Here is a 21891-nt window from a genome sequence, read left to right on the forward strand (position 1 = left end):
GATTGGGGAGGGTTCTCCGGCCCGGCCGTCCCCCACTGTCAGCGAGGACTGAGTCTCCCTCGAGGGGTCGTGGACGGGACACGCGGGTGGGCCCCGGAACCCCGTCCTTCCCCGGGGCACAGCCCGCTTTGGTCCCCGCGCCCTCGTCTCTGGCGTCTGTGCTAGGCCTCCCTCGTGTGGTGCTGTGATCGGAAGGTTAGCACAGTGTCCCTGAGGTTCCCCTCCCGTCGCTTTCCGGCTTCTCTGCGTCTTCCTTCATGTTGGGATCGGTGCCTGTATCACCTGCCCTACGTTTCCTGGCGTGTCCCTAAGGTATCAGTATAATCCAGGGCCAGGGCCTCCGTGGAGGGTCTTTGAAAGAATGTTTATTGGAAAGGATTGCAAAAGCTTGCAAAGACAGGAGAGGAAAGCTCTCCAGAGCTGTTAGGAGGTGGCAGTCCTAAGACTGCACTGTCCTGAGTACCGGCGGTTTGCACATGCGGAGGGAGGACCCGACTTCTGACTCATTCGGAGATGAGCAGGTAGTGTGAAAAATGAGATAGAAGGGAATGCGTGTATTTATATATGAATTCCCGATTTAGGTTGGAGAGATCACAGCAGCCCTGAGAATGACATTTAAGTACAAACCTAGTTCATTCATTCAATAAATATTTTAAGTACCTGTCAGATTTCAAGAATTCAGGAAATGACAGTGAACAGCAACAACAAAAGTCCCTGTGCAAGGAGTTTGCACTCTACTGGGATTGATGAGTTTAAGCCAGGTGAAAGATAAAGATAAGAGTACTGTAGTTATAAATATTGTACAGTACAAATTCCCAATCATGAAGTAGGTGGTTTTGGTGATGCTATTTTGCTGTTTGGTTTTTTGGGCGGTAGGACGCTGAGTTTCCTTTGTGCCTTTTGCAGAAATGGACCGGAAAGTGATTAGAACTCTGTGGGATGCTCTCCCAGCCCTTAAATACTCAGTTTTATGGGTAGTGCAACACTTGTGCAGAGAGTAGTGTTCAACATAGACAGTCTTGATACCACAAGAAACACTGGAAAATACACTAGGAGGAAGAGCTTATTAATAGGATTTGGAGTGAAAAAGCACAGTAGGTATGGCAGTCTCCACTATAAATTATATTTGAACTGGATCTTGATAGGATTTGGAACTATAAAGAAGGGTAAAGGCTTCCCAGACCAAAAAAAAAAAAAGTTATGCCGGCCAAGAATTCAGCTGTAAGGAATATTTGGGAAAGGAATGGCAGTTTTTGTGTCAGTTAATGAATCTTCTTAGAGTCTAGGCCAAGAAATTTGAGCTTTAATGTATTTTGACTGATGGGAAGTCTTAAACTTTTTAGCAGGAAAATAAAAATGAAAAAGAAAACTTTATTTCAGAAAATGAGTTTGACTAATGTTGAAGTAAAGGCTAAAAACTAGATTATTGTTATCGTTCAAGTAAGTTAAATGAGAACTCGAATTATCAGTGCAAATGAAAAATGAGATATATAGAGGGTGTTGGTGAGTCAGAATCCACAGGAAAGCCCTGTTGATTGGATGCAAGGAGTAAGGCTCAGTGAGGAAAAGATAACAGAGAGTTTTGTTACTTATTGAAATAAAGTGTGAGAGATAATTTTTCAGGGAAACATTCATTATCTCAATTTTAGTTGTAACTTTATTTTAGATACCGTTGGGGCAATCAGGTAAAGATGTCTATGAAGCAGTTAGAAAAGTGGGATCCGAGCTGAGTGGGGGCAGTTGTCTAGAGAGTTTAGCGGAAAACATAGTATGTAGAATGTAGGAAAACCATGGTAGCAGAACCAAAGAAGGTAGGCAAGGATAGATCTGTGAGCAATACTGAGACAACAGGGATGAAAAGACGGGCCAGAGACAGAGACAGTGACCAGAGACAGAAGAGGAAAACCAGTCTAACCACTCTCAAAGAAGAGGCCTCTGGAAGCGAGAGTACCTAGAATGTGTTTAGTTGGCCTGCACTTGGTGAGTACCCACTGTTTCCCAGCCACTCTGGTAGCCATGGGACACAGCAGTGGACAAAAACAATCCAGTGCCCACCCTCATGGCATTTACATTCTAAACAGGCATTGTTTCTGTAGTTAATACTGTGATGCATGTTACCAGTGAATATACTTTTGGACCATGTGCAGTGGACCCTCAAGTTACGACCAGCCTGACATATGAACAACTTGGGTTAGTTACGTTAATGGAAGATTCCTCTGCCTCTTGATATCTATAGCGTGTACCCATTCCATGACTGGATCTCAGGTGTATTGACTTAGTTACAACCAGCCATTGGGAAACAATTGAGTTCGTAAGTCAAGGGTCCGCTGTGACAGTAAGACTTCTACTTTTGTTGAGAAAATGCACAGGAAAAAAAAAAAAAAAGAACAGACTTAAAGCATGACTGAGACGGGTACGACACATTAGCTACTAAAGCAGTGAGGAAAGAAAGGTATGATACATCAGGGACTTGAAATTAGGTGGCCACAGTGTGACACAGGGAACATGTGAGCCAGCGCCATCCTAAGGGTTTGTGTAATACCGAATTGTAGCACATTGGAGACCTTGGTAAGAATTTTGTTCTCCAACCTTTGGACCAGAAGAAGTGATTAAAGTATTTCCATTAATGAGTGATATGAAAAAATTGGGAGGTAAACAAGAGTAGTTAGGGGGACCAGATAATAGGTGATGATAGACTGGTCTTGAGTGGAACTAGTAATGAGTAGAAAAGCTAGATGGAGTGGAGATACAAAGAGAGGGTGGGAGGAAGTTAAAGCCCATTCCCAGGTCTCTGGTGGGAGCAGTGGGGTGAATACATTAAACAGGAATTCATTCTAGGGGAAGAATTGGCTCGGAGATCAGGGGTGTGAATGGCTGTGTTGGGAACATGTTCTGCAGGTAACTCCAGGGACACAGCCAAGTCCAGCTGGCAGATCTTGGAAGAGAAACAGCGTTACAAAGAGAAATTTATCACTGGCAAAAGACCCCATCACATCATCTAGGGAAGTAAGTCTTTAATTTAGAGTGGGTCAGAGTGGCTCAGAGGTATAACACAGATTCTGGACCCCACCCTGAGTTTCCTGCAGAAGGCCTGGGGGTGGAGACTCTGTCCACAGCCCTCACTGTTTCCAGGGGATGCTGTGCTGGTCTGGAGAACAGTTGTGGGAAAAGGTATAGGGTGATGCAACACCTGATTCTACCCTTGACAGTCTTTCTTTCACTGGAATAAGAGGAGCCAACAGATAAGACTGGAAAAAAGTGCAAGGTGAAAATAGTATTTCTTAGATATGCATAAAACTGAATTGCCTCTGGGAGAGCATTTTTGTGGAATAGTGGTACAGAGACCAAGTTGTAGGAATTGAAAAAAAAAAAAAAACACACACACACAGAAGTAGGTGATAGTAAGAGGAAGTTTTGTTATAAGAAAAAAAAATTGACAGCAATTTTGCAGCTGTTGAATAGATAACTAACACCTTCTTGGAAATTGGGAATAAGCCTAGGGAGTGTGTGTGCCCAGTCACATGTGCAGAGGGATGAGAAGGCAAGGAATGAACAATCCATTTTCAGCTTTTACTTTCGCATGCCAAGATTCAACCTACTGCAGGTTTTAATGGCTTTCTAAGCCCCGGAAATGTGAGATTACTGTGGAATTGCCGAAAGATCCTTAACTGCAGCAGTGCAAGTGTGTGCATTATTATAATATTAACCTCAACGATAGAAGAGGATTTCAAACTGAAATATATTGATCAAAGGATTGAATACAAAGAATACATTTTTATTTTAGTAATTCCTTGCCTGGAGAAGTATTTGAGAAAGTGACAAGTACTTAGAGCCACCTGATAGCCCTGGTTTTAATTGAAAACAAAACTTTTTAATGTCGAATTCCAAAAGCCTTTGATGTATATGTCAGCTGTCTTGGTTATTCCTTGAGCTCCTTGAGACTCAGAGCTCTGTGGGTCCTGAGGGATATTTGTAGAGGGTGTAGGCCCCTCCCTGGGAGCCTTTGCTTTTTAAAATAGATCAACACATGAGATACCACCATCTGACTGGTCGAATAAGGCTGTCTTGAATGTTTTCCAAGAAATCCACAGCTGAGGACTGAGGAGCAAGAGAAAGGGTTGAGGTCAAAGCTGCAGCAGTGACTGCACAGCCAGCCACTTACTGCACCTGTAACCATCGGCCTCCCGCGACCCTCCCAATGGCACATTTGAGCACACACTGGATCTTTGCCTTCGTGATGGAAAGAAGGTGTGAAAGAAGAAACTGGCGCATGGCAAACCTGACCTGGCACTGTCGGGTTGTGTGTGCTGAAGCTGAAAACAGCTGGCAGGGATGTGGACACGGGAAACTGATTGTGCTGATTGTTTCAGGAGGGGCAAAAAGAAGACTAGATAATGACGGGCAGGGATGAGAAAGAAGTTTCCTCTGTATCTTCAGTAACTTTGGACATTTGAAATTTATATCATGTGCACAATGTTACATGTGACTATAAACAAAAGAACAAAACAGATAAAACTGTGGCATGGATAACTGCATATTGTCTCTAAATTACTTCCTTTCATTTTATTTTTCCTCTCAGGATTTTGCAATGGCTGCAACTGTGAACTTGGAACTGGATCCCATTTTTTTGAAAGCACTAGGTTTCTTACATTCAAAGAGTAAAGATTCTGCCGAAAAGCTGAAAGCACTGCTGGATGAGTCTCTAGCTCGGGGCAGTGATTCCAGTTACCGCCCCACTCAGAAGGTACCTGCACGAATGAGACAGCCTGGAGACAGCTTTGTAGTAGTAGCGGGTGATAATCTCTCCTGTGGCACAAAGATACCATGTTCTTCAGTTTTCTTCCCTCAGGCTTAGTTTGGTTGGGCATATCCTGATCTACTTGATCTGTATAGAAATCAGCTTCTTTCTGATTGACTTCACTTTCCAGCTGGTTATGGTCAATTTTTGTAAAGCTGTTGAATTTAACCACAACTTTTAATTATTCTATGATGTTTCATGACAAAAAATAATGCAGTAAAGAGACTTTTCAACAAAGTAAATTAAATATGGGTGGCATAATTTGAGGGAAAGCCAGGTCTGTGTAAAGTCAGAGCTGTGTAGCTCCAGTCTTGTAATACGGTAGCTAAGGGCAGGTAGCTTCGTGTGTTGAGAATCATGTTTTGCAACCTGAAATCATTTTAAAATCCCAGCCCGCCTCTTAAAGTCAATGATGATAACAGATGACGTGCTGTGAACACCTGTACTCACTGCCCTTTTCCAAGTGGTTTGTGTATATCATTAATTTCACATGATGCACATACACTTTGTTACAGGTATTTTTTATTTTATTTTCTTTTACAGTGAGGAAACACCCATCTCCTTTTATTTATTGGCAAAATAAGAACAAGAAGAGTTACTTTGTAGATCAGGTATATAAAACTGGCATGGTGTCTCCCTGACACCCAGTACGCCAGTCCCCTCTAATACCACCTGAGACCTTCTTCCTAGCCCTCCTAGCTCTGACTCTGAAACTCCCAGTCACCTGGGCGTGGGGACCTGGATACCAGAAGGTGAGACTAGATGAGGAGTTCTAGCCATAATTGGAAGCTCACAAGAGTATCCAGGGACCACAGAGAAAGTCAGAGTGCCAGATGCCTTCACTGGATAGCGGTGGTGGTACTGTATCAGGACTTGGTAGCCTGGACACTTTGATGGCCACAGCCAGGCACAGTCACCTCTCAGTGCAGCATCCAGAGTGTGTTACGCTGGCCATAACACAGCCTCTTGCTTTTTAATTTAAAATAGTTTAAATTTATTATGTGTCCTTATCTGGTCGATTGAGTAATTACCAGTATGTCTTCATTTTACCCTTTAGGATGTGGAACCACCCAAAATTTCAAGCACAAAATCTCTTCCTATTAAGCAAGAGCCCAAAACATCATCCAGTCTTCCTCCTGGCAATAACAATGGCAAGGTCCTTCCAACTGAAAAGGCAAAGAAAGAGGCTGAAAAGAGGCCTGCTGATAAAGTAAGATTTTATTATACTTTAGCATATAAAAAAGCAAATCAGTTGTTCCATGGGCAGAAAGAAACAGTGTTTTATGTGTACTTCTTTTATATAATAGGTATAAGCACATAATAATCACGCAGAAAATACACTTAAATAGCCATAGGAGTTGACTTTTTGAAAAGTGAGTAAAAGTTAGAAACTTTTATTAACCATTTACAGAAGCATTATCAACAAATATCTGAACCTTTGGTGTACAGTAATTTCAAATGTATACTTTAATCCATACCTCAGAGATTCTTGTTGGGATGGTTGTTGAAAAATAAAGATAGAATGTGGAGAGATGTAAACCAAAAATATTAAAATAGAGAACAGCTGGGTATGGTGGCACACACCTATGATCCCAGCACTCAGGAGGCTGAGACAGGAGGGTCACTATGAGTTTGAGGCCAGCCTGGGCTGCATAGTTCAAAGCCAGCATAAGCTACACAAGCAAGAGCCTGTCTCAAAAGAAAGATTTAAATGACTAAATGTGAACTTTGTTACTCGGTGGCAAGCACCTTAACAGAGCCACAGATCATTCTTGGATTATATATTTTGGGTGATTTCTGAAAATATTAAGTAAAATTTTAGCAATTAATAAAAAGTACATTTAAAAAATCTTAAATTACCCATAAAGGTAGGCTATATTACTATCCTATATATTCTATCCTTTTGCTAAGTAAGTTGCCTTTCATAAACTGCTCAGTATTATTTTTGGGCTTTTAAATGTATACAGATGGTACACTGCTATGTATTTATGTCCTTTGATAACTTTTTCTACTTAACAGTGTGCTGTTGAAATTTATGTTGATGCATGTGGATCTACATATTTATTTTAGTAACCTTGTAGTATTCATTCTATAAAAATACCAGTTTCTCTATTCCCCTTCTGATGAGCATTTGGGTTGTTTCTCCTTGTCTCTTGCAGTAGAGCTGTGGTGAGCTCCTGTGTATCTGAGCTACTTTATACAAATCTCTTTGTGTCCATGTTAGTGGTGTTTATACCTGTAAGTGCATGAATAGGGTGTGTACATCTACATTCCTAGCCTTACTAGGTTGCTATTCAAAATGGACAAAATGTTGTGTAAGGATTGCAAATCCTCTCAGTCTTATGAGATTTTAATTTTTGCCAGTCAAACAGGTTTACCTAAAATCTTGTAATTTAAGCCAGAAGAAACTGTGGCAATGAATTAATTCTGGATGACTGGCAGACAGCTTACTATTACTTGTTTTCAAAACATTTTCAATAGTAGTTCATAATTTGAAATATTTAAAATAAAAGTAGCTTTATTGGGGCTGGGGATTTAGCAGAGTGGCACTGTGACTGCCTTGTAAGCTGAAGGTCCTGAGTTCATTCCCCAGGACCACACACACACACACACACACACACACACACACAGTAGCTTTGTTAATGCTATGGTTCCTCAAGTTAAAACATCTCGTTAGCAAAAAAAGACGTAACAAAATTCATTGAACTTCCAAAAATTCCATAGTAGATAGAAGAGTACAGAGAGAAATAAATATAGTAAGTTATTTTGATTCATTTCTTTCTCTCACTAGTTTTTTTTAAACATACTGACTATAAATGAAATACAGTTGTTCTATAGATCTTTAGTGTGCATATTGTCTGAAACTGTGAAAATACCTGTAAATGTACATGATCATTGCACACTGTCCACCCTATCCCTTGCTGACTTGTGATTTATTCTGCTGTGTTCTTTGCTTATCATTTTCTGACTGGTTACTTGTTATAGATGAAGTCAGATATCACTGAAGGAGCTGATATTCCAAAGAAACCTAGATTGGAGAAACCAGAGACACGGTCCTCTCCTATTACCGTCCAGACCAGCAAGGATTTGGCCATGGCTGACCTCTCCAGCTTTGAGGAGACCAGCGCTGATGACTTCGCCATGGAGATGGGGTTGGCCTGTGTTGTTTGTAGGTGAGTGAGTCACTCCTGGACACTCATCCTGTGTTTCTCTGAAAAACAGCAAACAGCTCCCTCCCACAAAAAAGTCTCTGCGATTGTGAGGTGTTTCCTTAATTTGTTTTTATTTTGGAGAGATGCAGAAGAAGTAGGTTATGTTAGGAACTTCCCATATAACAATTTAACATCTTAAAAATTGTCAAACATTTATCTTCTGACTATGACTATGGATTTGTTATTGTGGTCTCTGTTAGCTTTTGTTCGCACAAGGCAAATAGTCCCGCTAAGCTGCACCCCAAACCTGACCACCACTTCTTTAATCTGTTTTCTGCATTCTTGGGCTTTGCAGGGGTGGTGATTATTGCATTATTCTTCAGTGTGGAGGAATCTACTCAGCAGACTGAGTTATTCCCATCTTTTTATGATGTCTACGTTGCTGCTTATTTCTTAATTGTTCATAGCACTTTTTAAAACTAATATATATATTTCCTAAAACACAATTAACTTTTCCTAAAGATAGTAAAAGTGAAAGGAATGTAAGTTTTTCTGAGTGATCCTTTAAAATTTAGATGCACAATTGTAAAAACAGCAAATTCTGCTTGGTAGAAGATACAGTTTTTAAATCAGGAATAAATAGATTTTGAATTCCATGTCAGGGGCAGTCTTTAATTGTTAATGGTTTTCATTGCCTGACTCAGCAAAAAAGATTGCCATCCCTGGTGCTCTTTGCCTCTTAGAAGTCTTAAATCCTGGTTCAGTGGGACCGAGTAGCTCGGCTCTTGTGAGCCTTATGAGGGGAGTCGGTGTGGCGGGAGCAGGGTGTACTTCTGACAAGGCTCGGTGGCGAGGACTTCCTGTTTCACGTTTATTTGGTCATCTCTGCCTTTATCCTCCATGAAAGTTAGCATTTATGAATGAATGGTAGAGTGTTAATGGGGATAGGACTAGTAAGTGTAGCCCTTCCCCAGTCTGCTTACTGTGAGGACCTGAGACCACGGAGATTGCTTTTTGTGCTGTCGGAACTTCTGCCTCCCTGGCAGCCATACGTCTGCATTCCGTTCAGCTGAGGAGATGTTTATTGAACACTCTGCCTGCAGAGCCCTGTGCTAAGCGCCGTGGATGATTAGGCTCAGATCCTCCCTGTAGGTAACTCATGCCTGACACAGAAAGAAGAGCATGCGGCCACCTAGTGGGAAGGAGCGAAACAGAGATAGTAAAAAAGCATCATGAGACTGCAGAGGGGCAGTCAAGGTCCACTGCGGCTGGGAGGAGCAAAATGATGAGAAATCCAAGAATGCAGCCAAGCTGAAGGCAGCAGATGTATGTATGAGTGAGCCATAGGGCAGCGAGGTGCTTGCGCTGGCTGTGTTGGGCTTGACTATTCTCTTTGGCTTTCCTGGCCTTCTTTTTTCTTTTACTATACAGAGCTTTACCAGAACAGCCGTACGCTAACATGATTGTCTTATCCAAGAAAGTGTAATGTCTGATGGTACATTTTCTGTAGACAGATGACAGTGGCCTCTGGTAACCAACTGGTGGAATGTCAGGAGTGCCATAACCTCTACCACCAGGACTGCCACAAGCCCCAGGTGACAGACAAGGAGGTGAACGACCCTCGCTTGGTGTGGTATTGCGCCCGATGCACCCGACAGATGAAGAGGATGGTGGGCATCCTGGTTTTCTCTGCTTTAAATAGTCTTTGATGCCCTTTCATTGGTAAAACGCTTCCAGGTTAAATATTTGAACGTTAATACTTTGAAAAGCAGCTAATTTAAGCTGATTAGCTAAATGTTTGTGTGTATCGTATGCATGTGTGATTTATGTTTGTTTCTGTGGCAAGAGACCAAACCGTCTTATATGCGTTCCTCTCTGTTCCCCTGATAGCTTATTGTAATAAGTGGGAGGATCACAAGTTGAAGCCCAGCCCGGGAAACCTAGCGATTTCCCATAGTGAGATCCTGCCTCAGAAATTGAAAAAAGGGCTGAAGATATACCTCAAGGCAAAGGCTGGGATTAAACCTTAGCACTGAAGGAACATAAGGAGAAGGGGAAGAGGAGGGTGGCAGGAGGAGAAGTTTCTTTGCTTCTTTTCAAGCACGTTCAGACCTAAATGCCACTTCGTCTGTTTCAGTCCTCTCTGTGGCTCTCAGTTACTTACGCAGGGAGGTGAGATCCCTTGGGGAGCATGTAAGGACGGCCCCTCTCTTTGACCTGCTGCCTCTCTGTCCCAGTGCTTCCCCATGCACTGCCACACTGTTCTACCAAACAAGGTGTATCAGTCCCTGTGCATGTTGTGAACTTCCTGTTCCTTATGTTCTGTTTCTAAGCACTTCCTTTTCATCTAGATTAGTTAGACTTTTATCTGCTCTGCAAATTAAATGTTTGATTCATTAGTCAAGACAACCATGCCTCCTTCATTGGAGTAGCATCAGAGCAACACTCAGGACAAAACTCTTGTCTGCATTCCGTTGCTCTCACTGTGAGCTAACAGGAAATGTAGTTTGGTACCAGAAGTCAACAGTCAGGCCAGTCTCCAGGCTCCCTGGTGTACTGTCTGGATCGCGGAGGATTGCTAATGGCTATGGAATAGCGCATGGGAGGGTGGAGAGATCCTCCTACATTCCGTTTCCATATCCTTTTTAAATAATGATGAGGAATAAAAGGCACCTGCTCTGCCTGGACTCAGCATGGGCCAGACCTGTGCTGAACTCAACATGACTGCAGCTCATGCCCCAGACCCACTGTTCAGACACACGATGCCATCCACCGTTCCACAGATGAAGAGAGCAAGGCTTTGAGGGATTCACGTATTTTATCTGGGGTAGCATAGCTGGGGAAACAGGTGAGTTAGATTTTGATCCTAGTTCTGGTGACTCCAAAAGCTGTGCTCTCAATGCATCATACTGTGTATGTAGCTTTTATTCTCCACCTGTAAAATGCTAAAAAGAAAACTGGAAAATGACTAGAGTTCATAAAAGAGCTAATACATTTTAGTTAAAAAATAAAGGAAAATTTAGTTATTCAAATAAAACTGACTTTTGTTTCAGTAAAGGAATAGTGGAGGAAATTCTTCCTTGATAACAGAAATTTGTATTTATGAACTTTGTGTGAGGATTTAGCTTACCTAGCTATACAGTATGGGGAAACTTCAAAAAGATTCTCTGTTAGTATTTTCCCCTTTCCATTCTGTATTTAAAACCGTATAAACCGTCTCAGCTGTTTTTAACCTACCCCTCAGTAAGTAAGCCGCAAGCTGGGCCATGAGGAGAAAGTTGGGCCGACCCTAATGAGACCTGTGGATCGCGCTGCACAGTGAGAGTCGTGCACCGGCCACGCTGATGCACACAGTAGCCCTGTCGCATGCTTTGGGCGCCTGTGGGTCAGACCGACTCTATGTAGGTGGGAAGAGGAGACACTGCCTTGTCCCGAACAGATACAGACTTTTTTCTTCGTCTTTACCTCCCAAACAATACAGCTATGTCACATAGCATTTCCATCATATCGGGTATTGTATGTAGAAGGGCATGTGTAAGTTGTGTGCACAAACTGCACCGTTCTCTGTTAGAGTCTTCAGCAGCCACAGTTTTGGGTATGAGGCAGGCTTAGAGGCGGTCCCTGCATGCACTCAGGGAAGCTGTGTCATAGTTTATGAATTTTCTTTAAAAACAATTGGGTTTATCTTGTTATAATGCAGATAAATTAAAATGTAGAATCTGCATGATTCTAATACTATTGTCATTATTATTTAGAAACTAAAGAAATCTGTAAAACTGTTAATGTTACGATAGGAAAGGACTTGTCAAGCAGCCTATATTTTTTAAATTTTCAACTATTTCCATTCCATTGGTTCATGATAAGTTTTTATTATGTTTCATACATTCAGTTAAGACTTTGTATCTCATTTAATTCACTGATTTTTACAGGCTCAAAAAACTCAGAAACCACCACAGAAACCAGCCCCCACCACTGTTTCTGTAGCTCCGGCTGTGAAGGATCCCTTGGTTAAGAAACCAGAAACCAAACTCAAGCCAGAGACCACCTTCCTAGCGTTCAAGAGGACAGAAGTCAAGGTCCAGTACCTTTTTCTTTCTTTCTTTTTTTTGAAGCAAAATGTTTATTGGTACATTGAAATATATGGAATGATAGCATTCATCATAGGGAATTTGTAGCTGTACATATATCTTGTGTCATCTTTTCGTTTTTTCATTCCGCTTTCCTCTACAGTCATGTCTTTATTTAATCAGGACTTTGGGTTAAATTCTGAACCTCTTCCTGCAGTGGCAGTGATTTGCTCCTCAGGCTAATTTTTACTTTTCTTTTATTATCACATTTCATCTTGCTTGCTTCCTATATGAGGGGCCATACCATCCAGCAAGAGCATCATTTTCCTCCACTCAGGTTCACATCCTGCAGATCAGCATTATGACATCATACAAAAAATACCTAATCATTTTATAACAAAAATAATGCTGTTGTTGAGTTATAAATTCCAATAAGCATAGTACTAAATATTGAAAAAAACATTAGCCCCAAATTCTCAAAGATTGACCCCACAAAATTCTAACGACAGTTTTTCTCATAGTTGTAAGTAGTAAGCTCAAGAAGCTTGGTGTGCTAGAAAAGCATGTGAATATATAGTACTCTGAGAAAGACACATAATTTTGTTCACTGATCATTTTTTAAGTTAACTGGAGAAGAGTTGGTCTCTAAGGTATATCGTTTTGTCATGTAGGAACTTGGGAATTACTAGAAGTAAGAGTAACTAATTTATGAAAAGTAATTAGAGTTGCTATATTCTTACTCATTTTGGGTAGTTTTTTTTAATATATATTAACCATGTTACTACTAATGTTTACTTTTAGGAAATCCAACACAAAATCATTTTATGACAAATAAAATCTCAGCTGTCATTTTGTCTGAGAGGTTTTGGGGTTTTTATGATTAAAATGAATACATTTTTGTACAAGATCCCAATGATTAATCTAACTGTATTGTATATCTAAAATGTGCCAATAAAGAAAAAAAAGAAATAGTTTGCCTAATTTTGAAAAGGGGGGAAAAATGAGTACATTTTTGGTATGAAAAGAAAATTTTGTTTCCATTCACATATGTAAAGCAAAATGGCTGGTTTGGGGATTTAGCCCAGTGGTGCCACCGCCTGCCTCAGAAGGTCAAGATCCTGAGTTCGATCCCCAGTACTGGGGAAAAAAAATGACTTTCTAACTAGAATGAAAAAAAATGTATAGTTTAAAATATATGGTTAACTTATTTTCTACGAAATTACTTGGTCTCCATATTGTGTTGTTTTACTTCTATGTCTGGATAGTATTATAAACCATTTGTTATTCTGCTGAAAAGCAATACCACACAACAGCAAGCCATTAAAGTAAAATGCCAAACACATACAACCTGTTTTCTTGTTTATATTTCATAAGTTTTGGTCTTTTTAATTACTTCAAATGGGTTTTGTTTGGCAAAGTTTGTTGAGAAAACATTTAGCCAAATGGCCATATGGCAGACGTTTAGTTTAATAGAAAGGAAAGGGGAAAAATTAAATCTTTTAAAACCGAAAATTGAAAAGTTTACTGCACCTGTGGTTTTTTTGCTTCCTTGAGTAGCTTTTCGTTTTATTACTCATGTGCATTTCTCCTGGAATTTATGTTTTATGTTAAGTTTTCCTCATCAGGATAATCTGATGAGATAGTTATCATATGATGTTATTATAAAGAGAAATCTATCATTTTCAGAGCACTTGAACAAAATCACGACTCTTAAATAAAAAAGGATCCCAGAGCCTCTAATCTGATTATTTTTCTGTTGCTTAAAGATGTTCACCTGTAGACAATATTCAAGGCTCTTCGTAAAAGCTAACGTTGTTTTAAAAACTCTTTCAGAGTTCAGTTCTAACATACAACTGGATCTATGTCAAGCCTGTCATGGCGATTTTCAGAAGTAGAATGTTATTTTTTATAAGCCTTTACTCATTAACACTTCTTACTATGAAGATAGTGTCAGGAAGTAGTTTGCTTCTAAATTAACTTGGACAAAGTGGATTTTTGCCTAATGTGAAAGAAATAAAATTGTTCTCGTGTAAATAAGAGCATTATGTGTATGTAGTGGCATCGGTATGGCTGCGAGCTTCTGCTTGGCCAAGCTGGGAAGTTAATCAGAGAGACTGAAGTGTTCTGTACTTGTTAACACCTGGGAGCCAGGCAGACCCACCCCACGTGCTACTGCGTGGCCCGCAGACAGCTGAAAGAGTCCATTATATGAAAGCAGGCATTTGTCGTGTGGTAGTTTTGATGGAATCGTGGACAAGTTGAAAATCTTAATCCATGAGATCATTTCTTTTTAATGTATCTTGAGAGTTGCGTAATTTCAATTAGCTAACTTTGCACATGTGCATATTTTGAAGTGCTGTAGCTCAAAATTTGGTAGCAACTTTTTCTTACAAATGTGGCTTTAGAATCTGTATACAGAAGTTTTCTTTTGTATATGTTTTTTACACATCCACTCAGTTATTATTGACTGAAGCTTTATCCCAGCCATCTTTGGAATATCCTGGGTTTGAGGGGTGAGCATTTTTTGCTTTAAGTGTAGAGTTAGTTTTTTAAATAAATTAGATGTCTTTCTTAGCTAAGTAATACTTTTCTGGATGAAAAATAAGTTAAAGCACTAATTCTGATTTCCCTCCTTGGCTTCTAACTGAATTTAAAAGCAATTCTAAACAAAAATACAGCATTCCAAAATTTCTGCTTTGTAAGTGGTAACACACCCATTACCTATGGGTAAGTTTTGTTCTCTGTGTTTTTCAGGTCAGCTTCAAAAAACCTAACTTTGTGCCATGGCTTAGATTTTCTAAGCTATTACTTTGGTATAAAAAGTGTAACAAGCACACATTCAAGGATATTACATACTGTAGGTATTGATTATGGCTTTAATGTAATAATTACTCTTTTTTGTAGACATCCACTGTTATTTCGGGAAGTTCCTCTAGCGCCAGTGTTTCCTCTTCAGCAACCAGTGGCCTAACTGGATGGGCAGCTTTTGCAGCCAAAACATCCTCTGCTGGTCCATCAACAGCAAAATTGAGTTCCACAACGCAAAACAGTGGCGGGAAGCCTGCCGCCGCCTCAACTGGCCAGAAGCCCGTGGGTTTGACTGGACTGGCGACATCTTCCAAAGGTGGACTCAGCTCCAAGCTAGGGTCCGGCAACAGCACTTCACCCACTGTGCCACTGAAACCACCACCTCCTTTGACCCTGGGCAAGACTGGCCTTAGTCGCTCGGTTAGCTGTGACAATGTCAGCAAAATAGGTCTTCCAAGCCCCACCACTTTAGTTTCAGGAAGCAGCAGCCAAGTAAGTGGGAATGGAAATAGCGGCTCACCAGGGCCCAATGGGAATTCCACCTGCAAAACCGCTTCCGAAGCCAGCAGCAGCCCCGCAGCTTCCCTTAAAGGTCCAACGTCACAGGAGTCCCAGCTCAACGCCATGAAGCGGTTACAGATGGTCAAGAAGAAAGCGGCCCAGAAGAAACTCAAGAAGTGAGGTAGCTGCGTAGCTTGTTCTGCCGTGTTACCCTGGAGGTGAAAAAGCTACTGTAGGACATGCACTGCCGTATTCCGTAATTTAATAAAAATCTTGATAATCCCTCTTTATCGTCTCTTACCTTAAAATGTTAAATATTATTTAGCAAGACATGGAAACTTTGATTTTAAATGTCTTTAATACTTTTAGTCTAATACTCTCCATAGTGTGCGAAAATAATATGAGCCCCGATGCGAACGTCAGGTGGTTTGAGCATATGCGCACTAAATAAAGACCATGGTTCACGTAGCGGAGCCCCAGAAGCTGACCTGCTGAGTACGGTACCTCGCTGGTTGGGGCACAGCCCACTGTGAGGCTGTCTAGTACCCACCGGCCTTCTCAGTGCTCACTCAGTGCGTGGCCTCTTTTCAGTTGCTTATCCCTCCAGTTATTTCATCTCTCTTCAATTTTTTGTGATCAAATTGTGACTCATCCTGATCATATCCTTTCCTGAGAGTTGTGGAGAAAAATGTTCCAGAGTATTTGTGGATGGGAATTTACAGTATTTCTGCACACAGCTTCTTCTTGTACCACGAAAGAAAAGGCTAATTCTGCTGCCCCTGAGTGTGATTGGAGCATTTCACCTCAGCTCAGCTAACTTTGCAGAGGAGAAGCTCCTGTGTAAGGGCGGGCTGAGGTCCCTCTGTTCCTTAAGTTAGGAAACTCCGTGGCTGGGTGCAGCTTGTCACCCAGCATCCCCGTGCTTGGAGCTCAGTCCCCTCAGTGTGGCACTAGTAAGGGGTATTGGCAAAGGTGAGGCTTGGGGGGGAGATGATTGGATCCCTGGACACTATCCTCATAAAGAAGTCACGTTCGTAAGGGACCCCTGGCCAGGGATTTAGCTCAGTGGGTCATTCCTGCTGCCTGCCTTGTAAGCGCAAGGACCTGAGTTGGATCCCTGATACCAAAAACAAAGCATCAGGGACCCCTGAGTTAGCTCTCTCAGTACTGCATTACAAGCCCAAGCCTGAATCACCCTGTACCATCCCTGTCACAAGTCCAACCATGACTCCACCCTCTATGAGTTGCTGCAGCCAAGGCCCTTGGCAGATCCAGCACCGTGCTATTTGGATTTTCAGCCTCCAAGACTGCACTAAATAGACCTCTTTTCTTTACTAAATTGTCAGTCTCGGGGATTTCATTACAACAGAAAACCTGGCTGATACAGAAAGGGTAAGGGTGAGAGCTGGCATACAAGCTAACAAATCACCCTGCCGTTGTTTTATATGAGTATTCTGACTGAAGACAGGAGGCCTTGTAGATCATTGAAATGGTTTATTCACAAGAAAGCCATGCAATGATTTGTGACTACCTCATTTCCTCGTACAGACTGTAAACCCTACAGGTTCTCATATTTACAAAATGGTCACAGCATGGTTTTATCAGCCTTGGTGTGTGCTAATGCATCTTCACTATATAAAATGATCCCAACCCTATTCCTTAATCCTCAACTTTTTCTAACATTCTAAAATATATTAATAAATGATCTCTGTGAAGGTAAAGCTTTTAAATTAAGCTTGTTCTTTTTCTAAGGAAAAATTATTTTAAACTCCTCTGTAAAATAATAGCAGTAAATTAGCATCCAAGTTTGAGATAATTCCATTTCTTACACATGGAGTAAATGTTTACACATTTAAAATCTGCCTGCAGAAGTTTGTTATGAGAGAGATTTCTGTTGATAAAACATCAATTTGGCATAATCTTCAAGTCCACTTTTGGGTAAAAAAGGCATTAATAAAATCCATCATGGTTCATTTATAGTTCAGAGTGTTTGAACAAAACTGTGGATGACCTGATATAGCTTATCCAAAAAAAAGATAACAATTCATGTAACAGTGTTTATAAGAATTTAAATCCATAATGCTTAGTATAGTTAGCCCATCAGTGTCTGAAAAGAGAAACTGCATCTCATCATAGAGAATTTGGGCTAAATAGAATTGAGAAGTAATTATTTTATTAAACATCAGAGACTTTGGGAAGTAATTTATCTGTCAGTGGCCATGACTTTACATTTAGACTATGTATATACAATTATGTACATATAATGTGGAACTGGTATTTTTTATAGAGGCCTATTTGTTATTCAGAGTGTTTCAAGTAGCTCATAGATCTGGATTTTTCCATGTTGAGCTACAAAACGTCTTAGCTGAGCAATGATGAAAAGTAGCAATAGGATTTGTCATCTTTGTTTTGTTACATACAGCACCCACCCACCCCACCCCCTGATATAAAGTGTGTGCAGGAAGAGAGACTGTCTTGCACAGCATTGTAAACTGCAGATTTCTATACTTGTTGACTCAGGGAATGAGTGGAGAGATTAAGATGTGCTCATAAATAACTTTTCAGGATTTAATATTCAGTTAAATTTTACAAGAAGTTTGGTCAGGATCATTTTTTCTGTTTCTCATATTGTGGTTCCTATTAAGATTAACTATAGATTTTAGTGATTGAAAGAGAAGAAAAACGCTGAACACTGACCTTAAAACTGGTTGGCCTGATTTGAGTCCCTGTCTCCAAGTGTTAGCTGTGTGGTCCTTCTTTCCTCTTTCATAAACATGGATGAAAATGAGATACCGCGTAAAGAAGGTCCCGGATTTACAGTGCCCTGACTTGCAGTGTTTCCACGGTGCGACAGTGATGCACGTGAGGAGAACATGGCCTTCCTTCGATCTTTTCCCAGGACAGCCACGAGCCCTGTGAAGCAACCCCAGGCAAGGCACCGATTCCCCCAGTCATTGCTGAGATTGCGCACGGAGCCAACCCCCAACTACAGTGCGCTGTACTCCGCCACGGCAGGAGTGGCTTAGCTACACTGGGTCAACTCAGGATATTCCAACTTACAGTAGGTTTATGAGGGCATAAGCCCATCATAAGCCAAAACATCTGAATTTAAAGGTTAAATGATTCGAAGATGTGGTAGTACTATTTATTAGTAACATTATAAATTATGTTATGATGACCATAGGTTATATAGGAAATTCATTTTACCACAATAAAATTGTATTCGTACAATAATCATAAAAAGTACATAAGAAACTAGAGAAAACCAAAAATACGCTTACATACCACAGTGTTTTTTTAAGTAAAACAAGTTTTAATTTGCTAAGAATGTATTTCCTAGAGTTTTGAACATGAACATTTCCTTCTAGCATTTGCTAACGTATGACATTTTTTTAAAATGGAACAAATTTTGCCTATATAGTGTAAAAAATTAAACTTTAAAAAAAGTAGCATTCTCTAAACAATGATCTCTTCCTAAAGTCCTGTGTTGTTCTAGTCCGTGAAGTCACTTCCTTCTCCACTGTAATACACATTCATGTTTTATTTAGCTTGAGTTTTGTAACTTTTAGGTATTTTCCATGTTTGGCAATACAGTAAGTACATTAGGAGGCTGTAGTTCATATGAATAGAATTTACGTATAAATAGGATTGGGGGTATAAATAAGGTTTAGAATATAAAGATTTTCTTGCTTTATTCATATGGCTTTGAGAGGTTTTTGCAATGGACAAAAATCCTTCAAGAAATTAATTGGAAGAAGGAAACTTTAAGTACCATAGTTTAGTAGTGTTCTTTTTTCTAAACCACCCAAGCTACATTCATCCAATGGGTATCTCTAAAAGTCCAAGTTGCATTTTAAACAGACATGGACTATTCTAGCACTTAACATAGGTCACACAGGGCTTTGCTGCTCTTATTAGAAACGTGCACTACATCTCGTGCAGTGCTCAACCTTCACATTCATGGTGTTTCTCTGAGATGTACGGGATATTCAGTAGTGACTTTGCGCCTTTTCCATATGATTTCAGCACCCACGGTAATTTTGAATAACTGCATTCATTTTTACACTTTCTGAACTTTATTAAATATACTATTAGCTTAGAGTAAGGCTAAATAAAATATACACACACATTTCTTTTAAAAAAAATAGCTACATCATTTCTCCTTTATTATTGGTTAAAAATAAAGTACTTCGGCTTGTTTCTATTCCTGCTTTCGCTGCTTCTGCTGCCATGAATTTGGCGGTGTCCCTTCCCTTTCAATTTCACGGAAGGGGTCGAGGACTTCTGGCGTCAGCTCTTCTCTGAGGTTCTGGTTGATGAAGTGTGGATGACGGCACCAAACTGGCCATCAGCACTGTCCCAGCTTCCTCACCTCTCAGTTTCTTTCCCATTTTGTAAGTTACTGGTTTTCTGCAAAGGTGTCTTCAGGCTTTAACAGTCTCAGCTTGGAAAAGAAGACTGAATGGAACTCAAGCGCAGTATCTACATGCCACTGTTTGGTGGTTGGGATTTGGGGCCTATGTATTTTCTTCTTTGATGAGGCTACTAAAATGATCCACTTGGGGGCAAATCATCATTTGTGAAACCGAATATTGCTACTGCTACTGGAAAGTGATTGATGACAAATTTTTCATAAGTTATCATTGTGTAGCGCTGTATGCATACTGCTTTGTACTGAAATATCAAGTGCTGGGATACATTGCAAATTTTCACCTGCTTGCAGAGCTTTCTGGCCCTTTTGTGAATCAGCAGTGATTCTTTGAAGCTCTGAAGTATCCAGTGTTCCAAAGCTAGTGTCATCGATGGAATTCTCAAAACAGTGGTGTTCATTGTGCGGATTGCTGTGATACCTTCCTTCTACAGCTTCTTGTATTCCATGTATGGAACAGAGCCCTACAGCAGGCTGGGATTTGTAATCCAGTGCTCCTGGATCTCTACTTGTATTGTTTTGGATGTGATGAATGTCATGTGGGTGATCCAAATCTCTAGAGGGTGCCCCAGTCACCTCTTTCATTAGACAAGAGAAAGCCAGTAATAGTCTTCAAAATGGAAAACTTGATTAAGGTGTGGCTTGTCAAACGCCTTTGTTTTAGATAAGCAATCTTCCTTACCACCCAGCATTATACTTACTAATAGGATGGATTGGCGTGTTCTTGTGCTTCCTTAGGAAGTATAATTATCATTCAGGGCTTCAGTGTCATATTTTCTTCTTTTTAGAAGAAACTAAAATTTAGTCTTTATTCCAAGATTCTCTCTTTTCTTCTGCATGGTAAGCATGGATAAAATCTTAAAGCTTTCAATAAAAATTATAGATATAAAGGTGAATCTTTTCAGAAATCTCGTAGCCTGCATTAGTATTTTTCTCTATGAAAAGATGACTTTGACAATTTGGTACTCTTGGTGTGCTACTTTTGCTGAAAAGATGAGAACGACTTTTAAATCTGTAAATAACAACACTTTTTTGTGTTGTACTTTTTTCTTAGGTCAACACCTATGTAGGTTTTTATTACCAAATTGTTGGCTTGATCTTTTCTCCAGGCTATGAAAAGTGACATTTTATATTTTAGATATGCAATCATCTATTAGCGATGAAGTATTTTACGCCTTTTGAGGATTTTTCATTAGTTTGGTCATAGAATATACTTCCTGGATTTAAAAAAAAATTTTTTTTAGGTGTCACATTTCTATTTAGCATTTTAAAGTCAATTTTTTTTTATTTTGTACTAAGGCTTAAAGCAGATATTGTGGCCCCCTTTAAGGGTTAGATTCTTCTAAGAGTTCACACTGATAAGTGACTGGGCTGGTGACGGTGAGCCTTGCAGAGCTTTCAGTGATACTTTCAGCTACTGCAGCACGTGTGCCATGGGTTCGCCAGCAAGGGACTAGGCTAATACTGTAGAAGAGACCAACAAGGAAAAGCCTGTAACATGGCTGTCTGCTTCCCTTTCATTTTTTCTGAGAAAAATATGTTATTTCTATGTGTAAGATCTCCTGGGTTCTGAGCCTGACATCATCAGTACATTTTGTCATGCTCCTAAAATAGGCCTCGTCTGGACCAGACCACAATGACAAAATAATCGGTATTCGTGTTTTACTCAGTTTACACACACACGCTTGCTTACTCAGCACTTTGAGTGCTTTGAACTTGTCTTAAAAAAGCAGGAAGGAATAATTTAATCCAAGCATCCTGGTTATCAAAATTATTGTCTTAACATGAAAACAAATGACCGTGCTTGTGTGTGTGTGTACATATGTACACTTTGGTTTTTGCAGTCCTAATGTAGAATTATTTAGCTCTTGTAGACTTTATTTTTTTCAAACACTTGACCTTAATGATTGTTCTTAATCTAAGGAAAAAAATTAATTCAACAAGTGGTAAATACTTGAACTTAATTGAACCCAAACCAAAAGATTTACTCCATTCAGTTTCCCAATTTGAAGGAAAATGTTTGATTCACTTTCAGTGTTTGTGTATGATGATGAAAGGAGGCTGGTTGAATGTAATCAAGACTTCTAATTTAATTTGATTTGATTTTTCCAGTGTGGCTAGAGCCAGATAAGTTCT

General features: G+C 40.1%; 1 protein-coding gene and 1 pseudogene across 6 annotated transcripts; both read left to right on the top strand.

Moving 5' to 3' along the window:
* Window positions 1-6: 6 nt before the first annotated feature.
* Ints12 (integrator complex subunit 12) lies at window positions 7-15629 on the top strand. Of its 6 annotated transcripts, XM_010641569.2 has the most exons (9): window positions 7-312; window positions 907-1980; window positions 2899-3006; window positions 4580-4744; window positions 5856-6008; window positions 7784-7971; window positions 9461-9620; window positions 11880-12026; window positions 14922-15629. In XM_010641569.2, exons 2-9 carry the CDS (start codon window positions 1957-1959, stop codon window positions 15504-15506), a joined length of 1530 nt encoding a protein of 509 aa, XP_010639871.1. In that variant the 5' UTR covers window positions 7-312; window positions 907-1956; the 3' UTR covers window positions 15507-15629. The 6 variants fall into 6 exon arrangements, with proteins under 6 accessions (XP_010639871.1, XP_010639870.1, XP_010639868.1 ...); XM_010641568.2 differs by having other exon boundaries at window positions 7-1980; XM_010641566.2 differs by lacking the exon at window positions 907-1980 and having other exon boundaries at window positions 7-521.
* A 2481-nt stretch (window positions 15630-18110) lies between these two features.
* LOC104874552 lies at window positions 18111-20743 on the top strand (annotated as a pseudogene).
* The last annotated feature ends 1148 nt before the right edge of the window (window positions 20744-21891 follow it).

This window comes from Fukomys damarensis, unplaced genomic scaffold, assembly GCF_012274545.1.
Source record: "Fukomys damarensis isolate Sample0158 unplaced genomic scaffold, DMR_v1.0_HiC HiC_scaffold_25, whole genome shotgun sequence".
Taxonomy (NCBI): domain Eukaryota; kingdom Metazoa; phylum Chordata; class Mammalia; order Rodentia; family Bathyergidae; genus Fukomys; species Fukomys damarensis.

Bases quoted from the DNA above. Each gene is read 5' to 3' on its own strand.
- Ints12 (XM_010641566.2), top strand. From the start codon at position 477: ATGCGGAGGGAGGACCCGACTTCTGACTCATTCGGAGATGAGCAG. The intron at 522-2,898 runs GTAGTGTGAAAA...CATGTTCTGCAG, and splicing joins ACTCATTCGGAGATGAGCAG to GTAACTCCAGGGACACAGCC. The intron at 4,745-5,855 runs GTACCTGCACGA...TTTACCCTTTAG, and splicing joins GTTACCGCCCCACTCAGAAG to GATGTGGAACCACCCAAAAT.